This window comes from Chanodichthys erythropterus, chromosome 7, assembly GCF_024489055.1.
Source record: "Chanodichthys erythropterus isolate Z2021 chromosome 7, ASM2448905v1, whole genome shotgun sequence".
Classification (NCBI taxonomy): Eukaryota; Metazoa; Chordata; class Actinopteri; order Cypriniformes; family Xenocyprididae; genus Chanodichthys; species Chanodichthys erythropterus.
Genome location: NC_090227.1, coordinates 21,713,651 through 21,738,247, shown reverse-complemented (window position 1 = coordinate 21,738,247; position 24,597 = coordinate 21,713,651). Strand labels below are relative to the sequence as shown.

Sequence of the window (24,597 nt, the reverse complement as noted above, 5' to 3'; positions counted from 1 at the left end):
GTTCTTGCACAAAAACCTGAAGATAGTAGCCTAGAATTTAATAGAGTGACCCTGAGCTTCCAAATATTTAATGTTGATTTTGATTTTGAAAAGCACTGTATGTTGATACATGTAGCATAATAATGCAAGTACTCTTAAATTATGATTTTTGAAGGGATGAAAAACTGCTTATTTTTTTAAGGAAGTTTGTTGTGACCAGTGTTAGGTGTTTACCCAATATATATATATATATATATATATATATATATATATATATATATATATATATTTTTTTTTTTTTTGAATGTGTCCTTTTTGTTCCTAAACAACATAGAACATACTAAACCATACTACAACCCATACCAAAACCGTACCACGTGACCCTAAATCCGCGATACAAACCAAATCGAGAGTAATTTAAACCGTTACACCCCTAGTTAGAATAGGTTGGTTGCAAACACATCAGTAGTGCTTCATTGTTTTCCAGCAAAAGCATGTTTTTAAATTTATATGTGTCATGACATTAATAGATGCATAATTTCCAGCTAACTAAAAAGTATTTGTTGTATTTAAAAATAAAACAGGTACTTTATGAATTATCATTAGTATTATACAGCATTATGGAATGATGAGTTGTTGTTGTGATAAGCACCTCCTCTTGTCTCCTGTGGGGCTCCTGGGGGTCTCCAGGCTCTGAGCTGTTAGTGCTCCTCCTTGCTTTGCGTCTCCTCACCACAGGGCTGGCCTTTATCTCATCGTCCTCATCCTCACTGCTGCTGTTACCACCGTCTCGCTGCACAGGCTGATCCACTGGGAAAGCTGTGTGGATAAAAACACACACAACCCTAAGGAATTAATATCTACTGTTCTTAAATTGAGCCAGTTATAATTACCATTGTGTGGTGTGCCATAATCAGGGCCGCTGCTGGCCAAATGGGTGCCCTAAGCAGAAGCACCCCAGCTTTTTTTTTTTTTGGTTATAAAAATAGACCTAAGTGAACAACAGTCTTTAAAATGACTTAAAATAAATAGCCAATATAATAACATTGAGGGAGTAATCAATGTTTCAGTGAAAGTAACAAAAACAAGTTATTTTATGTTTTTTTTAAACAACACTGTCAAAATACATAATGTAAACAATCAACTTACATACATTATGTATTATATCAAATGCCTGCAGAGGGTGCCAGAGGCTAGGTGATTGTTGTTCATACACTTCTTGCTATTGCTGTTACAGCATGATCAAATCCTTTTTTAACATTGGCCAAAAAACATTCAATTCAAATGTCCACTTAATCTTTAATATTTGGCCATACCTTTATGGTATAAATGCTGCAGTCACTGTAATTTCTTCACAGGGGCGTAATTTCATCGGACAGTAGGGGGGGACAATAAACATAAAATTTCTCAAAAGCAATTTTTGAAGGGGACACAAATAATACAGCCACAATTTTACTTATAAAGGATATATGTAACGTAATGTTACACAGAAGAAAACCTTACTACTATTATTAGTGTAGCATGTAGACTGCCATTATGCTCAATGTTTCTCTTTGGTTCAATAAAAAAAAAAAAACTTACTAAATTGACCAAAATATTCAAAATCATTTATTTATTGGAATATTTTTGAAGTTTTTTACAACCAAGTCACCAAAATACGATGAATATACTTTGAGCAAAACCCAACACACAACAGTAAATCTTCTAGCCTTATTACAGTTCACATATTCTTATCACACGGTTAATTGTTGTTGGTGTGGGTGACATAGTATCCAACAAACTATTGTAAACAAGCTACCAAACACGCTAGGTAACATTATAATTGCTAAAATAGCTCACGGAAAAAAAAAAATCATGTTATCATCTTGCTTTTTTTGTTATGACTAATTACTCAGCGTCGTCAGCATTAAAGCAAAAATAACCACTTCATCCGATGTTTTTGAATAAAATAGCCTTAACAGCCTACTTACTAGAGCTCCTCTTAACTACCGTCTGTCTTCTCTCCCGCCGGCGCCGCCGGATTTCTACACGCACGAGTGTGACGTGTGCGGTGGACCAAACCACTGTGAGGCAAGGGAGGGGTGACTCAAAATGTTTCTAAACTTAAAACGCCTGTTTGCGTTTGTATTGCTTTAATTGTTAAACAATTATTTTAAAAATATATCATTTATTTACAATACTTAGAGTGGTATTTAATTATATTTTTTGGGGGGGACAGCACACAGATAAGGGCGGTCATGTCCCCCCCGTCCCCCCCGCGATTTACGCCCCTGTTTCTTCAACAAGAACATGTTATCAAAACATGCAGAGTCAGAGCGAGGGCTTAAACTTTTATTTTGAAATCGCAGTGAACATTTAGAAAAGTATTCTCATGTCTTAGCGTAGGTTTATACATGATAGCACTATGTTATGCTATATTTATCATCTTTTAAATTGTTTAATATATCATGAAGCCTTCAAAAATGGTCTAATTATGATTTTACTTTTTATTTAATATTTTTGTGAAATCGAGCACTCAAAATTAATTGAGGAATCGTGAAATCTGGCAACAAATATCTTTACCATGGTTCAAAATCCAATGCATAGCACATTAAAATAATGAAGTTATATCCTTAACGTTGTTAAACACGTTTAATTAATCAAAAAATGATGCACGTGATTAATCTTGTTTTCTTTTCTTTTTCGCTTCTCAGCGCCAAAGTGCTGTTGTCGGTATGAGGTGGAGGTCGGTGTGGGGCGAAGCGGGGATGGCGTGTTGTGTGTGCTTAAGTTACTGCATTCTCCATAATTCTTTTTAATATCTATGTTTCTGTTTACATTTTTTTATTTGAGCATAGGCGGTGTTGGAACCCTATGCAAACTGCATAGCGGAGGTACTGCCCATAATGGAATGAATGAATAAAATAAATAAACAAAGGTAGCAATACATAAAAATAGCAATACATTTAAAAAATAGCAATAAATAAAACTAGCCAGACAGAGACAGACAGACAGAAAGGATAGACAGACAGACAGAAAGGATAGATAGATAGATAGATAGATAGATAGATAGATAGATAGATAGATAGATAGATAGATAGATAGATAGATAGATAGATAGATAGATAGATGAGCTGCATGACAATCGTTAAAAGATTAAAAGAAAGCGATCTCATTTCTAAATGACAACAATTCGCCTGTGTCTATTAAACATTTGACAAAATTACTCCGGAACGTTCAAATCTGCTCTGCCGCTGACCCAAAGAGAGCAGCTGTCATGCATGAAAGAGCTTCAGTCTTTTCAACCACACAGTATCATTATTCTGTGTTACAAATATTCATCTTATCACAAAGAACTGGGATGAAAGTTTATAGTTCGGATATAAACGCTGATGTCTACGGAAGCGTTCAAAATAGAGTAAATCACCTTTTGAAATTAACATATAGAGCTTCAAATAATGATTGTATCGATTACATCATGACTGTTAAAACATGTATTTGTCATTGAATCATTCATTCAAGAGATTTGTTTAAAAAACACTGATTCATCCGGTAATGAAACAAGTGAAGTATTTATAAGTGAGTCATTGAATAATTCATTCAAACTGATTTTTTTTAATCGTTCAGATTCATTACATATTTTAAAGACTGCAGCAATTGACATTTGTCATAGTAAATTACATGTTGTTCTGTTTAGCTGTCTGTTGAGAGAGGGGAAAAAAAATTGTGACTCAATTTATGTCAATTTAATCGTGCAGCCCTAATAGACAGAGGATGGATGGATGGATGGATGGATGGATTTGGTCCAGAACTGGATATACTGAAACTCATACAGTAGTAGTAGTAGTAGAAATGTATACAAAAACTCTGAATACATACCTTTCAAACATAAAAATTGACGGTCAGTAAATGGACTATAGACATTGTGCCATCTCAGGCTTTAATTTTGAGACTTTTAGTCCTTTTATGAAGCCAAATTCATTATAATGACTCACTAAAGGACATGTAATGTAGGTTATGTGAGGTTTTACCTACTGTTACGAAACCTGACCAACACACATCTGACAAATGTCAATACAATTTGTATGAATTTAAAGGTCCCATTCTTCGTGATCCCATGTTTCAAACTTTAGTTAGTGTGTAATATTGTTGTTGTAAAATTTTAAAGCTCAAAGTTCAATGCCAAGCGAGATATTTTATTTAGCAGAAATCGCCTACATCGAATGGCCAGTTTGGACTACATCCCTCTACTTCCTTCTTTAATGACATCACTAAAACAGTTTTTTGACTAAACTCCGCCCACATGAATACACAAGAGTTGCGTTTGTAGAGTGTGTTTGTCGCAAGCGGCAACCTCCCCCTTTCTCTCGTGAAGCCAATACGGAAGTAACTTAAACTGCGATTCATCGACTGGCCGCTAGGGACAGGCTCCAAAAGAGAGCAGAATCTCATAGAGTCCCATGTTAAATTGGCCAAGTTTATAGTAGAAAAAAACATGTTTACAAGTTGGTTCAAATTGTGGTTTTGGTCTATACTGCTATTTTTGCCCTTCATGACAACTCTGAGGGGGGTGAATTTTTTTATAACTTATCCGTTTAAATTATATTAAGCCTTAAAAGTTCTGCATAATTAAGGGCGTGGTCACTTGAGTGACAGGTAGAGTGCGCTGCTGTCTGTGAGCCGTCACTTTACGTCAGCTGCCGCTGAATTTAGCATCTCAGCTTTTTTTTTTTCTCGATTATTTTATACAATTAAAAAATATGGCTTGCTGCATAATATTCGAGACTGATGTGTGTCTGTGTAGATGTGCATGCATGCGGAAGACACAGAACACACGTTGTTGGATCGTGGCATTGGCTGAAAGTTTTGGTTGTGAGATTTACTACAATGACAATGGCGGGAGGATATCAAAAACCGACAGCACTGCTTGGATATTATAACTAAAACTGCTGCACTATTTTGAAAAAAATATACTTTGAACACAGGCTCAATTGTTTGTTAGATACGATCGTATACAGTTTTACAACATAAAGGCTGTTCAGATTGCATCCTTTCTTGAAGAACGATGACAGAGAGCAGATCATTCAGAAGAAATGTGACATGTTTTTTTGTTTTGCAATGGACACTCATATTTTACCCAAGTGCCACAGATTGGATTCATCTCGCGATCTCTATTTCATTATAAAGGTATTAAGTCCCATTTGATTTTCCATGTTGTTTTTTGCACACCCAACACTACTGGTGTTGGAGGATCTATATCTTAAAAACACCGTAGATTGACAGTAAACCTTTAGAACGTTCTGATGATAAAACTTATCTTCATTAATATTTTATCTAAGACAGATAGATAGCTCCTTTGCTTGCTAACATGGTCACGTCGAGCTAGACGGGCGTGGTTTCAGCAACCAGTCATATCAGCTCAAACCACCTCCCCGCCTCTTTGCCCATTTTCAGTTATCCGGGAGTGACGTGCGGTGACGCGCAGCTAAGATGGCCGCGGCCTCGTTTAGGCGTCAAAACTGCTGTTCAGAACTCTATAGGTGACGTCACGGACGCTACGTCCATATTTTTTTACAGTCTATGGTTTGTCGCTGTGTCGTCGAAACGCTGTTATTTTCATCCCGCAGTTCAATCAACGGGTCTGATTCCGGCTCAAATTGATAGGGTAAAATTAAAGACATGTTCACAATAACACTGAGCGCATGCATCTCCACGTTATGGTAAGAGGCGTGACCTTTCCGGGCAAGGAGCGCTAAGCTGCTGTCGAATCACAACACAGGAACCACTGGCACAATCAGAACTCGTTACGTATTTCTGCAGGAGGGACTTCATAGAACAAGGAAGTCATCAGCCCGTTTTTATGACAGTGGAAACAGCGGTATACAGATGAGTAAATTATGTGAAAAATACTGTGTTTTTTTACGCGCGAAACATGAACATGTTATATTGCACACTATAAACACAATCAAAGCTTCAAAAAAACACGAAAAATGGGACCTTTAACGCAAAGTGCAGAACAGTGAATCCTGTAGCTCATTTCTGCACACACACAGCAAACACATGCTTGCACAACACATCTCACATGCAATGATGCAGCACAGGAAAACGGACCTGTTTACGCTACAGTAACAAGCTAATCGACTAAACCAGCACATGACTTGTGCTCCAAAAATACAGCTGCAGGCCTAAAGCTTTTGTGAATGTCTCCTTTGTATTTTTTGTTATGCTTAAACTGTTACTGCATCAATATTAAGAGAAATGCATCATACAGAAGGAAGAAATGTTTTAAGCATACTGGAAACACACCTGAAGGAACCAAGATTCTACAAACACTAATGAATATTAACAACATCTTTCCACAACAATGCACGATCTGAGGAATAATATATGGCAGGAGCACAAATACTGACACAACTAATTAGCTCACAGTCAAGTCAATTCAAGAAATAAAATTACGACACATATGACAGCACACTGCAATGTAGGTCAAACAAACACATTACCGTGGCTTTTTCCACGTGTTATCTCTTCTCGCAGCTATTGGCTGGGCGTTTCATCAGCCAGGTTAATGTGGCTGAACCTATTTTTGCCACAACACTTAACTCACTCACAAACACACTTGCTGTCCTCAGAGCTTTATCAGCATGCTGATCATAACACGCTCACACTCCCATGGCAGAGCACCTGAGAGAGAGAGAGAACTGTGGAGCTGGCTGCCATATTCCCACAGCGTCTTGGAAAATCCCCATCTACTCCAACACCAGTCTGCTGCCACTCGAGAGAGAGAGAGGAACATTTCAACAACGGCGAATGTCATGAAAACTGTTAAAAAATGTGTGGGTCATATATAAACAGAAAATATTTTTATATTTCGCAAGAAAAAAAAAAAGAAAAAAAAGGAGGGGGGGGGGGCTTATTTTAGGATCATTACAAAATGTTGCATTGTAACAACATTTTGTAATGAAAATGAAAATTAAGAATTATATGAAAAATTTATAATTATATTATTAAGAAATGAAGCATTACATAATTTTTTAAAATAAAAATTATACGTAAAAATTTAATTTTGCAAAAATTTTAACATTTACATTTATGCATTGCAATATATAATTTCTGGTTGCGAAATATGACCTGAACATTTCTTTGTGAGGTGCATCCATAAAAAAAATACCATGTACACAATGGGAAGATCTACACACTGGGAATTCCAGGGAATGATTCTAGGAAATTCTAAAAATAATTTCCCAACAATATTCCCAAACAGCTTGGGAATTCACCCAGCTTTTTCAGGTTAACAGCAAGTGACAAGATGGGTGACAGATGTTAAAAGACACTTCGGACACTTCACAAATCGTAATTACAATGCAACTTTCTCTCTTTTTCACATATTAACAAATACAAGATGCTTAGTGCAACAAAATTAAGTGGAAATGATGTACATTAGGTGAAATTGATGCATGTTTGATCTTTCTCGCACTGCCAAAGAGAAAGATTGGAAGTATAGTTTTATCACACAAGTCTGTCTCATTAATTGGGCTGAGTAGTTTTGCATAGGGCTATACCATTTGGGGGGAATTTTTTTCTGATTAAAATTGTGAATGAAATTATTTTTTTTTTTTTTAACAATTATTTCAGATTTTTTTCAATAATAATAATAATAATTTATATATATTATTATTGCTCTGAGTAGAGTTGTTAAAAGTATCAACTTCGGTACCAAGTTGGTACTGAAATTTTAAAAACGTGGCACTTTGAGCGTAGTTGATTGGATTCGTAAACACCTCTGATTGGTCATTGTGTTCACGGCTCATCGGATATTGGCTTCAATGATCAACACTGTAAAAACATTAGGGCTGCAACAACTATTCGATAAAATCGATAATAATCGATTATGAAAATCTTCATCAACGATTCTCATGATCGATTAGTTGGCTCCACCCACCGTGCACAAAGACTTCTGCCAGTCGGGTCAAATTATAACGCATTTCTATGGACAAAAATGCTTCTAAAAATAGTGGAGGAAACAGAGTGAGCTGCTGCGGAAAAGGTACAAGATCAAAGCTGATCAAAACATGAGAATTCTTTATGCTTCAAGCTAATGCATTAGTGTAATGGCTTTGACAGATGTCCTCAGCACAAAACGTTCATTCTACGGCTATATCCTTATCTGTAAATGTTACAAATTCACACAAGCATTTACATTTTAAGAGGTGACTGTGTCCAGAGTGAATGTGTTTGTTCCTGCAAAACATTTATCTTGTCTAATGGTTAACACTGAGTTTGTGTTTTTCTTTATCTTTATTACTATATTCATTTTTAATGTAGAGTAGAGATTTAAACTATATTTACTGTATACAGTGCTAAAGTTATTAGACATCTGATACCCAATGTAAGGTTTGTGCCACAGGCCAGGGCAGTCTAAACTATCAGTATCGGTGCTAAAATTATTTTTCATGTATCTGTAATGGTTAATCCACCAGTATGTGTAAGCTCTTTTGTTACAGCTGTATTTATAAAGCTACAACATATTTATTGTTGTTATCCATACATTTTTGATTTTACTGTTTTACAAAAAAGCAGGAAAACTACACTGAAAAACACTTCAGACATTTCAGATGCCCAATTACAGTCAATAACAACATTTTTGGATATTATGTGTGAATATTATTTAGAAACTATTTAGTTGTTTCAGTTTGTTATTTTCCTAATAAATGGCAATACCATTTTTAGCTTTAAACAAGTTTTTGATAGAAATCCTAAAATATTTGTGTTCTCTCTTTATTATGTTAGTTAGTCTAATAAATTAAGCACTGTATGTTTTCATAGCATTCAATTGGCACATTTGTTTGAAGTACATTGGGCAGGATGTGCAATACAGTGTTTTTTTGGTCAATAAAATAAAAATAAATAAAATAAGGATTTTTATCCGATTAATCGAAAAAATAATCGGCCAACTAATCGATTTTCTAAATAATCTTTAGTTGCAGCACTAAAAAACGTAAATAGTCATCAGTGAAGCTCTTCACCAAGCACTTACACAGATACACACAGGAGCATTTGAAAGCAGGTGATGGATACCTGCTTTCAAATGCTCCCGCTTTCAAAACGCTTTCAAATTCAAACACTTCAGTGTGCTTTCAAATGCTGCCGTGCGTTGATCATTGTAGCCAATCACAGACATATCCGATGAGCGCGTCAACACAATGGCCAATAAGAAGTGTTTACGAATCCGCACAACAGCGTTCAAAGTATCACATTTTTAAAATTTCAGTACCGATAGGAACCGAAGTCAGTACTTTTGACAACTCTATCTCTGAGACACTGAAAACACCAGATCATAAGCTGTTTGCGTATAAAAAGAACACATGAAAAACATTGCAATGACAGCAATTCTACAGCAGTTTCAGTAAGAAACTAGGGCTGTCTGTGCATTTCTTTCCTTTACAATGGTGTGCTTTCGTTCCTCCCTAAAAGTCCAAACCTAACGTCCAAATGAGGGAAATCAGTGATTGTCATAAAATGCAGTCTTCTGTTGCTAAACTGCAGGGCATGCTCAATAATAAAAAGAGTTATTAAAACTGCATTTACTTTAAGCCTTGAAAGAGATACTGTTCTGTGTTCTCCATGCGGCTTTCTGTGTGCACGTTACGAGGGGAGTGGAACACAAGGACAAGCAAAGTGAACTTTGATCTTTGAGTTCATGCCTAAATGGTTAAATATACACAGAAATATGTGCAAATGCCCGTTTTCATGAGTATTCGTGTAAACACAGTGGGTTATGTATTAAAGGGATAGTTCACCCAAAAATGAAAATTCTGTCATCATTTACCTACTCTCAAGTTGTTCTAAACATGTATGAATGTCTTTCTTCTGCTGAACACAAAAGAAGATATTTTGAAGAATATGGGTATCCAAACAGTTGATGGACCCTATTGATTTACATAGTATGGGGAAAAAATACTATGGAAGTCAGTGTGACCCATCAACTGACATTCTTCAAAATATCTTCTTTTATGTTCAGCAGAAGAAAGAAACAGATCAAATATCCCTTTAAAGGTGGACTAAGTAGAATGTCAAATACTCTGTTTGGAAGTTAGTCGGGCCGACGGCTAGGGCTGTGACGGTAGGCATGACAACCACGCCACGGTCGTGGAGTGTCACCGGCGGTAGTGTGACGTCATATATAATATATATTTATATATCTCAGAGATCGCGTTAACTGAAAAATTTCCGTCTTTGATGGAATTTGTTTAGCGGTGACGGAAAAAATCTGCAGCCCGTCCGTCATTTTGACAGATAATGTAGTTTGTATGTAAGAATGTTGTAATTCCCACCCCTCTCCAGTAGGTTTGAGTGTGCTTCAGTGTGGCAGCAGAGCATGAGTTCAGTCTCCAGAATAAAATGAAAATGATGCGCTTGATTACACACAGACGAGCACCCAGTTAAAGTAAATTGTATAATGATAAAGTTACTTATGCATGCTTACTTAATTAAGTTTTTTTTTATTTTTCTTGCTGACTATAAGTTTATGGTCAACGAATGGCTTTTCTGAGGTATAATGTTAGGTGACATTGATTGCAACACTGACTGAACTGACGTGATACAGATTTCGGTAAGCTAATGTATCTTTCAACATATTTTTTTAAATTTCATTCATGTTTATTTCGTTCTGTACAGTAGTAAAGAGGAAAGGATGATCGCATTCACTCACAATCCGTGACAAGAGTTCAAGATGAAAACTGAAAGTGACGCAGCTTTTCTTTGATTAACTTTCTTTTCATAGTATAAATAAATGCAAGCCTATGCCTATTTGCTTATCCTGTAAATTCATGAATAAAATGTCTTATCATTAAAATATAAAAATTAAAGGTGCCGAAGAACATGTTTTCAAAAGATGTAATATAAGTCTTAAGTGTCCCCTGAATGTGTCTGTGAAGTTTCAGCTCTAAATACCTCATAGAATTTTTTTTAATAATTTTTTTTAACTGCCTATCATTATAAATGCGCTGATTCAGGGTACGCGGCCCCTTTAAATCTCGTGCTCCACACCCCAAGAGCTCACGCTTGCCTTAAACACCATAAATATAAACCTAAAAATGGATCTTTACAAAGTGTTCGTCATGCAACATGTCTAATCACGTAAGTATGGTATTTATTTGGATGTTTACATTTGATTCTGAATGAGTTTGATAGTGCTCCATGGCTAAAACTAACATTACACACTATTGGAGAGATTTATAAAGAATGAAGTTGTGTTTATGCATTATATAAACTGCAAGTGTTTATTGACAGTCTTGTCTCCGTGAATACAGTAAGAAATTATGGTAACTTTAACCACATTTAACAGTACATTAGCAACATGCTGACGAAACATTTAGAAAGACAATTTACAAATATCACTAAAAATATCATGATATCATGGATCATGTCAGTTATTATTGCTCCATCTGCTGTTTTTAGCTGTTGTTGTCCTTGCTTGCTTACCTAGTTTGTTGATTTAGCTGTGCACATCCAGACGTTAATACTGGCTGCCCTTGTGTACTGCATTGAACATGGGCTGGCATATGCAAATATTGGGGGCGTACATATTAATGATCCTGACTGTTACGTAACAGTCAGTGTTATGTTGAGATTCGCCTGTTCCTCGGAGGTTGTTTAAACAAATTAGATTTATATAAGAAGGAGGAAACAATGGAGTTTGAGACTCACTGTATGTCATTTCCATGTACTGAACTCTTGTTATTCAACTATGCCGAGGTAAATTAAATTTTTTAATCTAGGGCACCTTTAAAATGACGGCTAATATTTATTAGGATTTTTTTTTTACGATCCTGTCCATCAAAATGACAGCGAAACGCAAGTCTAACGCAACCTCTAATATATATATATATATATATATATATATATATATATATATATATATATATATATATATATATATAAAAAATATAATAAAAAAAAATAAAAAAAATAAAAAAAAAACGCCCCCTTCGCGGTAGTAAAAATTTGCCACCATCACAGTCCTACTGACGGCAACAACAAACGTGTAACCAATCAGCACTAGGGGGCGTATGACAGTCGAGAAGAGAGAACGAGAAAGAGGGAGATTTGAAAATAAGGAAAAAACTACAGAATGAGAGATGGGACACAATTCAAAAGAGCTAAAAAAAATACCACTTTTAATATGACCGGGCAAGCGCTGTAGGACCCGCGTTTATATTAGAAAAGTTAATGCATTTTTAATGCACTCGCCTCGCCTGCCAGCAGCAATCGATCCAGATTAGGTCTATTGCTCGATTAAAGCCTATTCTGTCAAGAAAATATTTAAAGAAGGTTATTGCCTTCTTTAGAGACCACTATATCATGTTTGCAATTAGTTCAGAATGTGGTGGCTCGGCTGCTGGTGGGTGCTTGGAAACGTCATCATATGTCTCTTATTTTGGCTTCTCTCAGGTGGCTACCAGTGGATTTAAGGATAAAAAATAAAATTCTGCTGTATGTTTTTAACGCAGTGCATGGGGCGGCTCCTGCTTATGTGTCTGAGCTCTTCACAAAGCACCTAGGTCTTCAAGATCAAATGATAAATCATTGCTTTCTGTCCCTTGAACTCATTTAAAGTTAAAAGGGGGCCGCAACAGGGGTCTGAGGCTTTGGAAGAGTCTGCCACATGAACTTAGGGAGATCACATTTCTAAATGTTTTTAAAGCTGGTGTTACAAATTACTTGTCTTTAGCCTGAGAGGTTGAGCTAGTATACGGTGTATTAGTAGGTTGTGTGTTGTTTTTATGTGTTTTTCTATGCTGATTGTACAGCAATTTGGTCTCCAGGTGCAGTTGTAAAGTGCTTTATATATAAAGTAAATGAATGAATAAAAAAAAAAAAAAATTAATACTCACTGCTCTTTAGTTTTAGTAGGGTTATTCTATATTTAATTTATGCAGTGAAGACTACAGTGTTGTTTCACATGTGATTAGTCTATGTTGATAAACACTTTATAATTTTTATTTATATCAGGGGAAATATATATTTTTTAAGCTCTAAGCTGTTACTAATCACCTTTGAGTGAGGGAATGGAATGTGGCTTGCCAAACAAATAAATAGTTGTCAATTCATGATATATTGTTATTATCTCTGCTTTCAGTGATTGGTAATTGGTGATCGTCCATCAAAACCCTGATTGGAGCACCCTTAATCAATAACAATTAATTTCCACCATGATTTTTTTTCTTTAATTCGTGAAGTCAGCCTTAAAGATAATTCCCAGGGCTGGGAGAATACATTAAATCTCGATATTCACGATATTTTCCGATGTATCCTGATTCTCTCTCGAATCGATTCTGGGCTTAGTTTTTAAACAGCAGATGGCACCACTATACGTGCTTTAGAAACACTCGTACACTGCCTGCTTCCAGTTCCTTTACACACACCACTTAAACCTTAAATAATCATTCATAAAGTTCATCATAAAAGCATTCTGAGCCGAGTCGCAAGTATATTTAACCACTTACAAGACTCAGCCGAACCAAAGAGTATAGAACCCATCTGCGACACTCTGATACTTTTTGGGCAACAGCCACTAGATGGCGCTCCGGTAGCGCGGCCGCCATTATGGGGTGAAAATACTAACTGGACCATAGAATCCTTCACATCTTACACACCTAAAATCTGCAAATTTCACTGCCAAATCAGAAGCGCAAAAGAACATTTTTCAAATGAAATCATCAGTAAATTTGATGGCACCTACTGTAAATGTTGTATTGTCTTATATATGTTTTATTTTACCAGTTGTGGAATCCAACCATTCAATCATCTGAGGTAACGTAGTTAGCCTACTTTATTGAGTATTTCCATTTTTTGCAACTTAATAATAAATTAATAAAATTAATAAATTAATAAATTTAAGATCATCATGTTTGCAGCGAACAATATATTTCAGACCTAGAGGAGTAATAGTAATAATAGTATCACTCCACTAGGTCTGAATTGAAATATATATATATTGTACGTTTTAATGGATCACGCTACAAACATAATGATCTTATAATACATGATGTATTGTCCATTATCACATAATTCCCACTTTTGGACACTTTTGTTTTAATGGAAATTAGACAAAACTGCAAAATCAAGCTGTTATATTCATATATTTATTGTCCAATGGCCTGATGCATGTCTTTAATTTAATTTCATATGTTGGTATTAATTCAGTGTTTATAAGCCTAATGCTAATACTAGATCTTTTAAAGAATTTTAACCCAAACTGACTGGGTTTCTAGAGAGCAAAGGTTTTGTGAAAAAAGTGGAAGACTTAAACACAAATTTCAGCTTTAATGTACGCTTTTTTTTTTTTTTAACAAAGCAGCTGATATTGCCATAGAAACTAGTGGACTGCCGAGTCGCTTTCACCACAAAATGGCGGAAATGCAGGGCCGCTGCTTGGCACCGGTGTTGCAATGGAATGTTCTATTCAGTGTCGCTTCTTGCTAGTGTATATTCTTTGACCGAACGCACTAGCGCTGTCCAGCTTTCTTCTTCGTGAGCGTTTGAGAGTGTGCGGTTAAAAACTAGCCTAGAGCGTCATCTGTGGTTAAAACTAAGCTCAGAATCGATTAGAGAGAGTAAATATCAGGATCGATCCAGATTCATTGTATCGATCGAGAATCGATGTATCATCCCAGCTGTAATAATTCCACTGCTAATTAAGGCATCGTAGTGGCATTCATATGAATGTAAACACAAGCATTCCAACATGAACTGAAGGCAACAGTTTCCACTCACTTGTCTCTGAATCTCTAAAAGTATACTGGCTGCTTGATGAGCTTCCGAGATAAAACTTTTCACTTCTTGCTTCCTTTGCCTGCTTGGCAACAGGATCCTCCCATGCATCAATCTCTGCCTCACAAGAGTCTGGCAGGGTTATGATGTCAGAGTTCTCACTGGAAGAGCAAAGAATCACATGGTCTTCTCCACCCACATCATCTCCCACCTGCAAGAAAACATAAATGTGCCGTCTTTAAGCTGGCTTACAGGAGAATGCCAAGAGGTAATTTTTGGATTTAATTCACACCTCTCGGGCAGGTGCTGCCTCTGTTGTCGTCTCCTCTCTCAGTGTGAGCTCTTGAGAAGTCTCTCCCAAACTCTCCTCACCCCGTTCGTCTGAAAACACATTTAAATATTTCAAACTTGTTTGACCACTCCTGGTTTAGCATGTATGTTAATAGCAATTCCATTCATTACATTCATCCTTTTGCTTTTGTGTGCTGACACACAGCCAAAAATACCAGCCAATAATACTACATTCTACAATGAACTGTAATCAAAAAGAAACATTAAATTCACCATTAAGAGGAAAAGAAGAAGCTCAAATGTGTGTGCCTGACGTGCAAGTAGGGCTGTGCGATTAATCCGTAATTAATTCGATTTTTACTTCCAACGATTATGAAAACAAGATGATCTACGTAAAATGATTATTGTGCCACTGCCGCATTCCTCCCAGCGCACCATCCTTCACAGCAGTGTGCTTTCGTTTATACCTAAGCCAAACTTAACATCCAAATCAGCCAAATTGTAAAATGTTGTAAAATGCAGTATTATTGCTAAACTGCGGTAGTGAGGTGTCCATTGACAGCAAGTTAATTTACACTTTCAATGCCCAGTAAGGTACTAAAGACATATTTAAAACAGTTCATGTGACTACAGTGGTTCAACCTTAACATTATGAAGCGACGAGAATACTTTTTGTGCGCCAAAAAATAAAATTAAAAAAATAACGACTTTATTCAACAATTTCTAGTAATGGGCAATTTTGAAACACTGCTTCATTAAGCTTTGAAGCTTTACGAATCTTCTGTTTCGAATCAGTGGTTCGAAGTGTGTAACAAACGGCCAAAGTCACGTGATTTCAGTAAACGAGGCTTTGTTAGGTCATAAGTGTTTCAAAACATTTTTACAATTTTAATGGTTCACCACTGGGGGCGATGATCTCTGTGAACTAGTGATGGGCAGAGCGTGAAACACTGAAACAGTTGAAGCAAATGAGCAGAATTGTGTTGAGGCTTTGAACCAATCCGACACCCATCTCACTTGCACGTTGATCTGAAATAACCTTGACAATGATTCAAACAAGCGTTGAGGAATTATAACGTACATGTTGTTTGTGCCAAACAAGGAAGTGTGTGGGGGAGTGGACAGTGTTCTCGACTGGGTTCGAATCCTTGTCAGAACAGTGTTTTGCTATAATAACTTATGTAAATAAACACCTTTTACAAACCCATTGAAAATGTTTTGTTGAAAGTAAAATCTATAAATCATATAAGACTGAATATTAAGTGAATGTATAAAATCCCTTCTTTTTTCAAATTCAGGGCTTGTTTTGTTTGTTCCATGGATGACTCAGCTAAATAGGCCAATAAGAGACTATTAACTACTGTTATTCTTTTTAATTTTAGGCCTTCTAATGTCTAATTAAAATGTCTACAAATGTATAAAACTGATCAGAGATCAGGTAAAACCTATAGACTTGATTCATGGGTTCACAGAGGTTATCAGTGAAAATGTCCAAATTGGGCCCAAAGTGTCAATATTTTGTGTGGCCACCATTATTTTCCAGCACTGCCTTAACCCTCTTGGGCATGGAGTTCACTTGAGTTTCACAGGTTGCCACTGGAGTTCTCTTCCACTCCTCCATGACGACATCATGGAGCTGGTGGATGTTAAAAACCTTTCGCTTCTCCACCTTCGGTTTGAGGATGCCCCACAGATGTTCAATAGGGTTTAGGTCTGGAGACATGCTTGGCCAGTCCATCACCTTTACCCTCAGCTTCTTTAGCAAGGCAGTGGTCATCTTGGAGGTGTGTTTGGGGTTGTTATCATGTTGGAATCCAATATGTTGGATCATTCATTATGTCACAGTACATGTTGGCATTCATGGTTCCCTCAGTGAACTGCAGCTCCCCAGTGCCTGCAGCACTCATGCAGACCCAGACCATGACACTCCCACCAACATGCTTGACTGTAGGCAAGACACACTTGTCTTTGTACTCCTCACCTGGTTGCTGCCACACACGCTTGACAGCATCTGAACCAAATAAGTTTATCTTGGTCTCATCAGACCACAGGACATGGTTACAGTAATCCATGTCCTTAGTCTGCTTGTCTTCAGCAAACTGTTTGTAGGCTTTCTTGTGCATCATCTTTAGAAGAGTCTTCCTTCTGGGACGACACCCATGCAGACCAATTTGATGCAGTGTGTGGCGTATGCTGGCAGCACTCATACGTCTATTTCCCAAACACAACCTCTGGATATGACGCTAAGCATGTGCACTCAACCTCTTTGGTAGACCATGGCGAGGCCTGTTCTGAGTGGAACCTGTCCTGTTAAACCACTGTATCATCTTGGCAACCATGCTGCAGCTCAGTTTCAGGGTCTTGGCAATCTTCTTATAGCCTACGCCATCTTTATGTAGAGCATCAATTCTATTTTTCAGATCCTCAGAGAGTTCTTTGCCATGAGGAGCCATGTTGAACTTCCAGTGACCAGTATGAGAGAGTGAGAGCGATAACACCAAATTTAACACACCTGCTCCCCATTCACACCTGAGACCTTGTAACTCTAACTAATCACATGACACCAGGGAGAGAAAATGGCTAATTGGGCCCAATTTGGACATTTTCACTTAGGGGTGTACTCACTTTAGTGGCCAGCGGTTTAGACATTAATTGCTGTGTGTTGAGTTATTTTGAGGCGACAGCAAATTTACACTGTTATACAAGCTGTACACTCACTACTTTACACTGTAGCAAAGTGTAATTTCTTCAGTGTTGTCACATGAAAAGATATAAAATATTTACAAAAATGTGAGGGGTGTACTCACTTCTGTGAGATACTAATATATATATATATATATATATAAATATATATAAAAAAATATATATATATAGATATTTCATTACTGATGTCTTTTTTTTTAATTTGGCCCCTGCCCCTAAGAAACTCTCTGCATGGCCCTGTACACATTGATTTGTTTTTGACTCGGTATCAGCAAATACTCAATATTCAATGACTTTGATCAGAGGCAAAAAAAACTTAATCGGGGCATCCCTAATAAATAGTTTTCTGTTTATTCATTTTGAATGACACAAAGGGTGACATCCTCACCGTCAGGTGTGTCCAGAGCACGACTAACTGCTCTATCCTCACACTCTCCAGTGTTATCCGGTCCCAGCGTCTCAATGTCCGAACCCTATAACACACACACACCAAGGTTATCACTATCACTATGTTTCTAAGTAAACAAAATAAAAAGCAGCTGTACTGGCTTCTAAAAGTGGGACATTAAAAGACAGGATTTTGGTTCCAAAAACTGAGGTAACTTTGAGGGTATGTAAGTACCCATAGCAACTTGCTCTCTGAACATAACCTGCTCCGGTTCCAGGGTTATTCAGATGCGTGTTATATAATTAATAAAGTTATATTAATGTAACTAAATTTGTCATATAGTTACAGTTATATATATATATATATATATATATATACATACAGTACAGTCCAAAAGTTTGGAACCACTAAGATTTTTGATGTTTTTAAAAGAAGTTTCGTCTGCTCACCAAGGCTACATTTATTTAATTAAAAATACAGTAAAAACAGTAATATTGTGAAATATTATTACAATTTAAAATAACTGTTTTCTATTTGAATATATTTCACAAAGTAATTTATTCCTGTGATGGCAAAGCTGAATTTTCAGCATCATTACTCCAGTCTTCAGTGTCACATGATCCTTCAGAAATAATTATAATATGCTGATCTGCTGCTCAAGAAACATTTAATGTGTACAATTGTACAAAATATTTGTGTACAATATTTTTTTTCAGGATTATTTGATGAATAGAAAGTTCAAAAGAACAGTGTTTATCTGAAATCTAATCTTTTGTAACATTATAAATGTCTTTACTGCCACTTTTGATTGATTTAATGCATCCTTGCTGAATAAAAGTATTCATTTCTTTCATTTGTTTTAAAAAAAATAAAAATACAATTCTTACTGACCCCAAACTTTTGAACGGTAGTGTATAATGCTACAGAAGCTTTGTATTTCAGATAAATGCTGTTCTTTTGAACTTTCTATTCATCAAGGAATCCTGAAAAAAAAAAGTACACAACTGTTTTCAACATTGAAAATAATCATAAATGTTTATTGAGCAGCAGATCAGCATATTAGAATGATTTCTGAAGGATCATGTGACACTGAAGACTGGAGTAACGATGCTGAAAATTCAGCTTTGCATCACAGGAATAAATTACTTTGTCAAATATATTTAAATAGTACACAGTTATTTTAAATTGTAATAATATTTCACAATATTACTGATTTTTTACTGTATTTTTAATTAAATAAATGTAGAGCAGACGAAACTTCCAAACTTTTGGACTGTACTGTACTGTACTGTATGTATATATATATATATATATATATATATATATATATATATATATATATATATATATATATATATATATATATATATATATATATATATAATAAAGCACTATTATAAAGTGGTGATGTTTAAATGTTTATTCAATTTTAATATATGTATTTATTTTATTGTCATCTCACACATGGATCTGTTTTTTTTTTAGATGTTTTCTATACTATAATTTCTATAATAAAATAAATATGTGATATCTTTTTAAATAAATAGCATCAAACAAATAATATAATTCTTGTTCTCATTGAATAACGATTATTTATTAAATAAAAAGATTGAAAAAATGATTGCACAACCACCCAATAGGTGGTGATGTGCACTAAGTAGGTTATGTAAATTGCCATTCAAGGGGTGGTATAATGCCGTTTTTGTTTTTTTGTTTTTTAGATTTTTTTTGGTGTTTTTGCCGTTATTATGATAGGACAGTGATCAGACAAGAAGTGAAGTGGGAGAGAGAGAGGGGGACGGATCGGGAAAGGACCACAAGCCGGGACTCGAACTCGGGTCGCCCGAAGTGCATTAGCGCTACATATCGGCGCGCTGCCCGTGAGGCCATCGGAGCCAACTCATTTTTGCAAGATGTAAAATAAGTCTCTGATGTCTCCAGAGTGTGTATGTGAAGTTTTAGCTCAAAATACCCCACAGATAATTTTTTATAGCATGTTAAATTTGTCACTTTTTGAGCGTGAGCAAAAATGCTCAGATTTTGTGTGTCCTTTTAAATGCAAATCAGCTTATGCTCCGAAGCAGAGCGCGGGGTTTCAAGAGCTTGTGTTAGCACATAGTGTTATACCTCACAAAGACTCAGAAAATGTCAGAAACTGTTCAGCCTTTTATGTTCAAACCGAAGTCAGACAATGATGGATCAAGAAGAAGTGACAACATGTAGAATGCAACAGGACATTTCTGAATGGTTTGTTAATGAATTTATGTAGCTGATGTTGAGTTGACTATCTTAAAATCATTGATTAGCATATTCTGTTATGATAATCTATACATCGCTTGTGTGGGAACTACTGTAAGATGCCTACAGAGCCAGAGAATATATGCTGCATTAAGATAGAACAGGTATAGTTTAGTTTAATTATTGTTATAACTTATGTTATCATCTTGCTTTTATGACATGCTATTGCTTTTGTGTTACATACTGTATTGCGATAGCATGGCCTCACCCCTTTGTTGCGTGTTCTCGGGGGCAGAGTTTATGTAAATTTTAGGGTTAGTGATGTCACAAACCCAGGAAAAAACTGGTTGTAGTCCCGACCAGCCATATGTTGTAGTCCTTAAACAGAGAATTCTTTAAAAGAAAATATTTACCTTTGCATTTAACTTTGAGCATCATAAATTTGCAGATGTTGTTTGTGCTCTAACAGCAACATTACACTAACTTAAGTTAAAAAAGTGAAATCATAATCAACCACCCCTTTAAACAAAAGAGGAAGGGAGTAGAATGGCACGCTTGTTTCCATGGTGAATCATCGATTCGTCGCCTGGTGTCTTAACTGGGAACATACTCTGGGTTGGCTGAACATACTCCCGAATGCGTTTTTGGAACCAGCATACCTCAAGTAAGCAGGGTTTGGGATAATCAACTGAGAGTTCAGGGTATATGTGTGTATATATATATATATATATATATATATATATATATATATATATATATATATATAAATTTTGTAAACTGTAAAAACTATGGCAATTATGTGTATAACTATATTACACTGTACTAAGTTTCACTCAATTATGTATAAAATTTATAATTTATATATAAAATAAATAAAATTGAGTGAAACTTACAAAAAACATGGGTCATATTTCAACCCAAAATCAAAAGAGTATCGAATGAGTATAATCAATAAGAAAATGTGGAAATGAAAATATTGGCACAATAAATAAAAAAATAATAATTATAATACAATAAAGGTCCAATATAGGCTAAATTTTCCTTATGCAAATATTAATAATAATAATTTAATATTTTTCTATCTTTACATTTTGGAGCAAAATATGTATGTGTTTTGTTGACAGGCCTTGTACAATTTACCCAGAAGAGGATCATAAAAAGTTTTTATACTCAGATTGGAGGTAAATCTGATGAGTAACGATCCAAGCATTGAAAAAAATCACCTCATTGCTAATGACTGTCCATCCACAGGATGACTCTGTGTCACTGGAGCTTTCAGACATCTCTCAACCAGCTAGAAAACAAAAGTAAACAAAACTTATGTTGTTGTCCTCTGTAATGAAGTCTACCTGAAAGCACATTTATGGGATGGAAATGTCAGGTTGACCCTGTCAATGGTAAATGGCTATTATGCATTTGCAGAAGCCATACAAAATAGAGATCTCCATAAATAAGAAGATTTACACACAAATAAAGAAACTTTTTCTTCATCATAGATCTGAGAGTAAAGTGAAATCTGGTGCATTCTGGTTTAACTTCATGCAAAGTGTTTTTGAACCCATGAGGCACTGCATTTTCAAGACTAGTAGAGATGCTAGAATTAATGAAAACTCTGTAACATCAAGCAGGTTTGGAAAGACATGAGGCTGAGTAAATAATGTGAGGATTCATTTTGGGTTGAACTATGTCTTTAAAAAAAAACCCACAGATCTGAGTCAAAACTAACATCTGGTTGTTTCACTGGTTTGTTTTTCAGAGAGAGGCAACTAAAATAGCACACTCTGGTTTGTTAACCATCCAAAAAAGCAGAAGAACAGTGTCATTGCACATATATAACATCATCCAAACAAAACCACTAAATTTGAAAAACAAATGAATAATAAACATAAGATTACAGTAACTATTTATCTTGCCAAATTTGAAAGTAAATAAAATGATTTAAATCAAAATAAATAAAAAAATGATTAAAACAAATTAAATGATTTAAATAAATGGTAACACTTTACAATATGGTTCATTAGTTAAAATGAGTTAACATGAACTAATAATGACCTGCACTTATACAGCATTTATTAATCTTTGTTAATTTTAATAGTACATTATTAAAATCTTGTTAACATTAGTAAAATGCACTGTGAACTAACATGAACAAACGATGCACAACTGTATTTTCATTAACTAACGTTAACAAAGATTAGTAAATACAGTAACAAATGTATTGCTTAGGGTTAGTTCATGTTAGTTAATACATGAACTAATGTTTGAACTTTATTGTAAAGTTTTACCAATATATCCAATAATATATCTAACAGTACAGTACTATAGTGAGCAGAAAAATAATAATGAAGTAACGTAATAGAAAATAAATATTTTTCAAATAATACTTTACACATATTTAGAATATTATTTTTTCACAGTATTGAAATACTTTGAATTTGAAACCCCTTCCTGTTATAGATGGATGGGAAGTAAATGGGTGGTGCATGATGCAGAAAATAGATAAAATAAGTTATATAGATAAATATAGCTGACAACAGTGAGCGGATTATTTTAGAGTACATCTTAGCTCAGAACAGTTCAGACAAATAAAATCGATGCAGACTCATATAATGTAAAATTAGAACTGTTACATATTTGCATTCTAACAACACCCAACAAAACTCAACATCTGCTTCACTACGTGAACTGAACTGTTGTAGGTAAGAGATGAGCAGACAAAATGACAAACTGACTCAAAAATACAAAATATGAATGAGTCTGTTTAATCTCTCAGTCCTGCTTTAGCTTTATGGTGACTTTAATCTGCATTAGGTGCCTTATTAGCTGTCCTTACCGGTTTTAAAGGTAAATTGCAGCGGGAGAAGGGAAGAAGGCAAATGTCCTCTGTGCAAATCTACCATTAAACGTCACGCCTCTCAACTGAGCCAAAACATCAACATCACATCACACGAACAACAACACGGTGGCCGCTGCCGAGATGAATGTGCATGGGAGTTGTAGTTTTACACGAAACCATCCCCTCAGTTGTGTCTTAACATGCTTGAACTCTAAAAACAACATTTCCCATGACTCCCTCTAGCTGCGGCAGCACAGGGCTAACCTATCATGTGAGTGACTTTTTGAAGTGTATCTGCTGATTAGCTTAATCTGATCAACAGTGATTCCGGATTTTAAATTTAATTTCAATTTTAGAATGACATGTAAGGCTTATTCGACTTGAAGCAGCGCTTGCACAGACCGATCGGTGTATGACATCAAAGTACCGCGAGAGTGATCAGAGTGCAGACGGCTCCATATGCTTTTAGAATCGCTCTCGCGGTACTTTGACGCCATGCACTAGTGGTGTAAATATCTTTCGAGACTTAAGACCATAGACATCATATAGGTAGACGCCCTATCGAACGCTACTGCCTATTGGCACGGACGAGCCGTGAAGCCGCCATCTTGGACCGGTCGCCAGCTCCACTCAGTGTAACTTGTTTGACAGGTGCAATGAGCTGTCAGCGCATTTAATTAATCATATCTCACTGAATACCTAACTGATTTTGACGCGGGTTTTTTTGCTGCAAAGGTCATTCATGTAGCTATGATACAGGACACATTGTTCAGTGTATTTTAATATTCATAGTAGGCTTAACAGTTATATAATATTCTGATATAAGATATAAAGTGACCAGACGTCCAAAATCAAAATATGTGATGTAGGATATAAGGTAATTTATAAATCACACACTATAAATATGATAAATAAGCAGAAACAGATAGTTGCAGTAAAATAAGATATCTCAGTAATACAAGCAGAAGTGGGAGGGGTAACTCGATTTGCGCTTTGCCGTCATGTGTGAATACATTGCTTCCTGATATCACGTGCACAAACACAAATAACAGTTATTATGTCCGGTCGAACAATGTATGTATAACTTCAGATTGGATTGTGTTGGTAATAGGCACTTAACGTTACCTAACGCTAAAAGTAAGTTTCGTGCATTGAGCGCATTCTAACAAGTGCTTTCGAACTTCTTTCTGATCTGAATAGTAGGCTAAATTATGTGGAAAACACTTGCGAGGTTCGACGGTTAAGCAGAGTGGTTAAGATAAAGGGGCTTGAATAATTAATAATCAATATAACCTGACGAAAAGATATTTATTAAATGTTATCCACATTATATTTCATCTGCAACAGCATTGTGTACTTTCATAATGATGCGTTGGTCATTAATTTTTAAATGCATCATTATGCAAAG

The 24,597-nt window shown here is 35.6% G+C and overlaps 1 protein-coding gene across 9 annotated transcripts in view; it reads right to left on the bottom strand.

The window, feature by feature from the left end:
* Positions 1–23,302, bottom strand: part of ccpg1 (cell cycle progression 1) — a 37,733-nt gene extending 14,431 nt beyond the window's left edge. For 3 of the 9 annotated variants that reach the window (XM_067389881.1, XM_067389889.1, XM_067389890.1), the window contains exons 1-7: positions 23,187–23,300; positions 21,577–21,647; positions 18,116–18,200; positions 15,026–15,114; positions 14,737–14,944; positions 6,643–6,726; positions 632–798 (exon numbers count right to left, since the gene is read on the bottom strand). In XM_067389881.1, the coding sequence (XP_067245982.1) occupies positions 632–798; positions 6,643–6,726; positions 14,737–14,944; positions 15,026–15,114; positions 18,116–18,200; positions 21,577–21,636 (693 nt within the window). In that variant the 5' untranslated portion in view covers positions 21,637–21,647; positions 23,187–23,300. Of the gene's footprint in view, positions 1–631; positions 799–6,642; positions 6,727–14,736; positions 14,945–15,025; positions 15,115–18,115; positions 18,201–21,576; positions 21,648–23,186 lie in introns of all 9 variants that reach the window. The other 6 variants (XM_067389888.1, XM_067389882.1, XM_067389883.1 and 3 more) reach the window with 6 other exon arrangements.
* Positions 23,303–24,597: the final 1,295 nt, after the last annotated feature.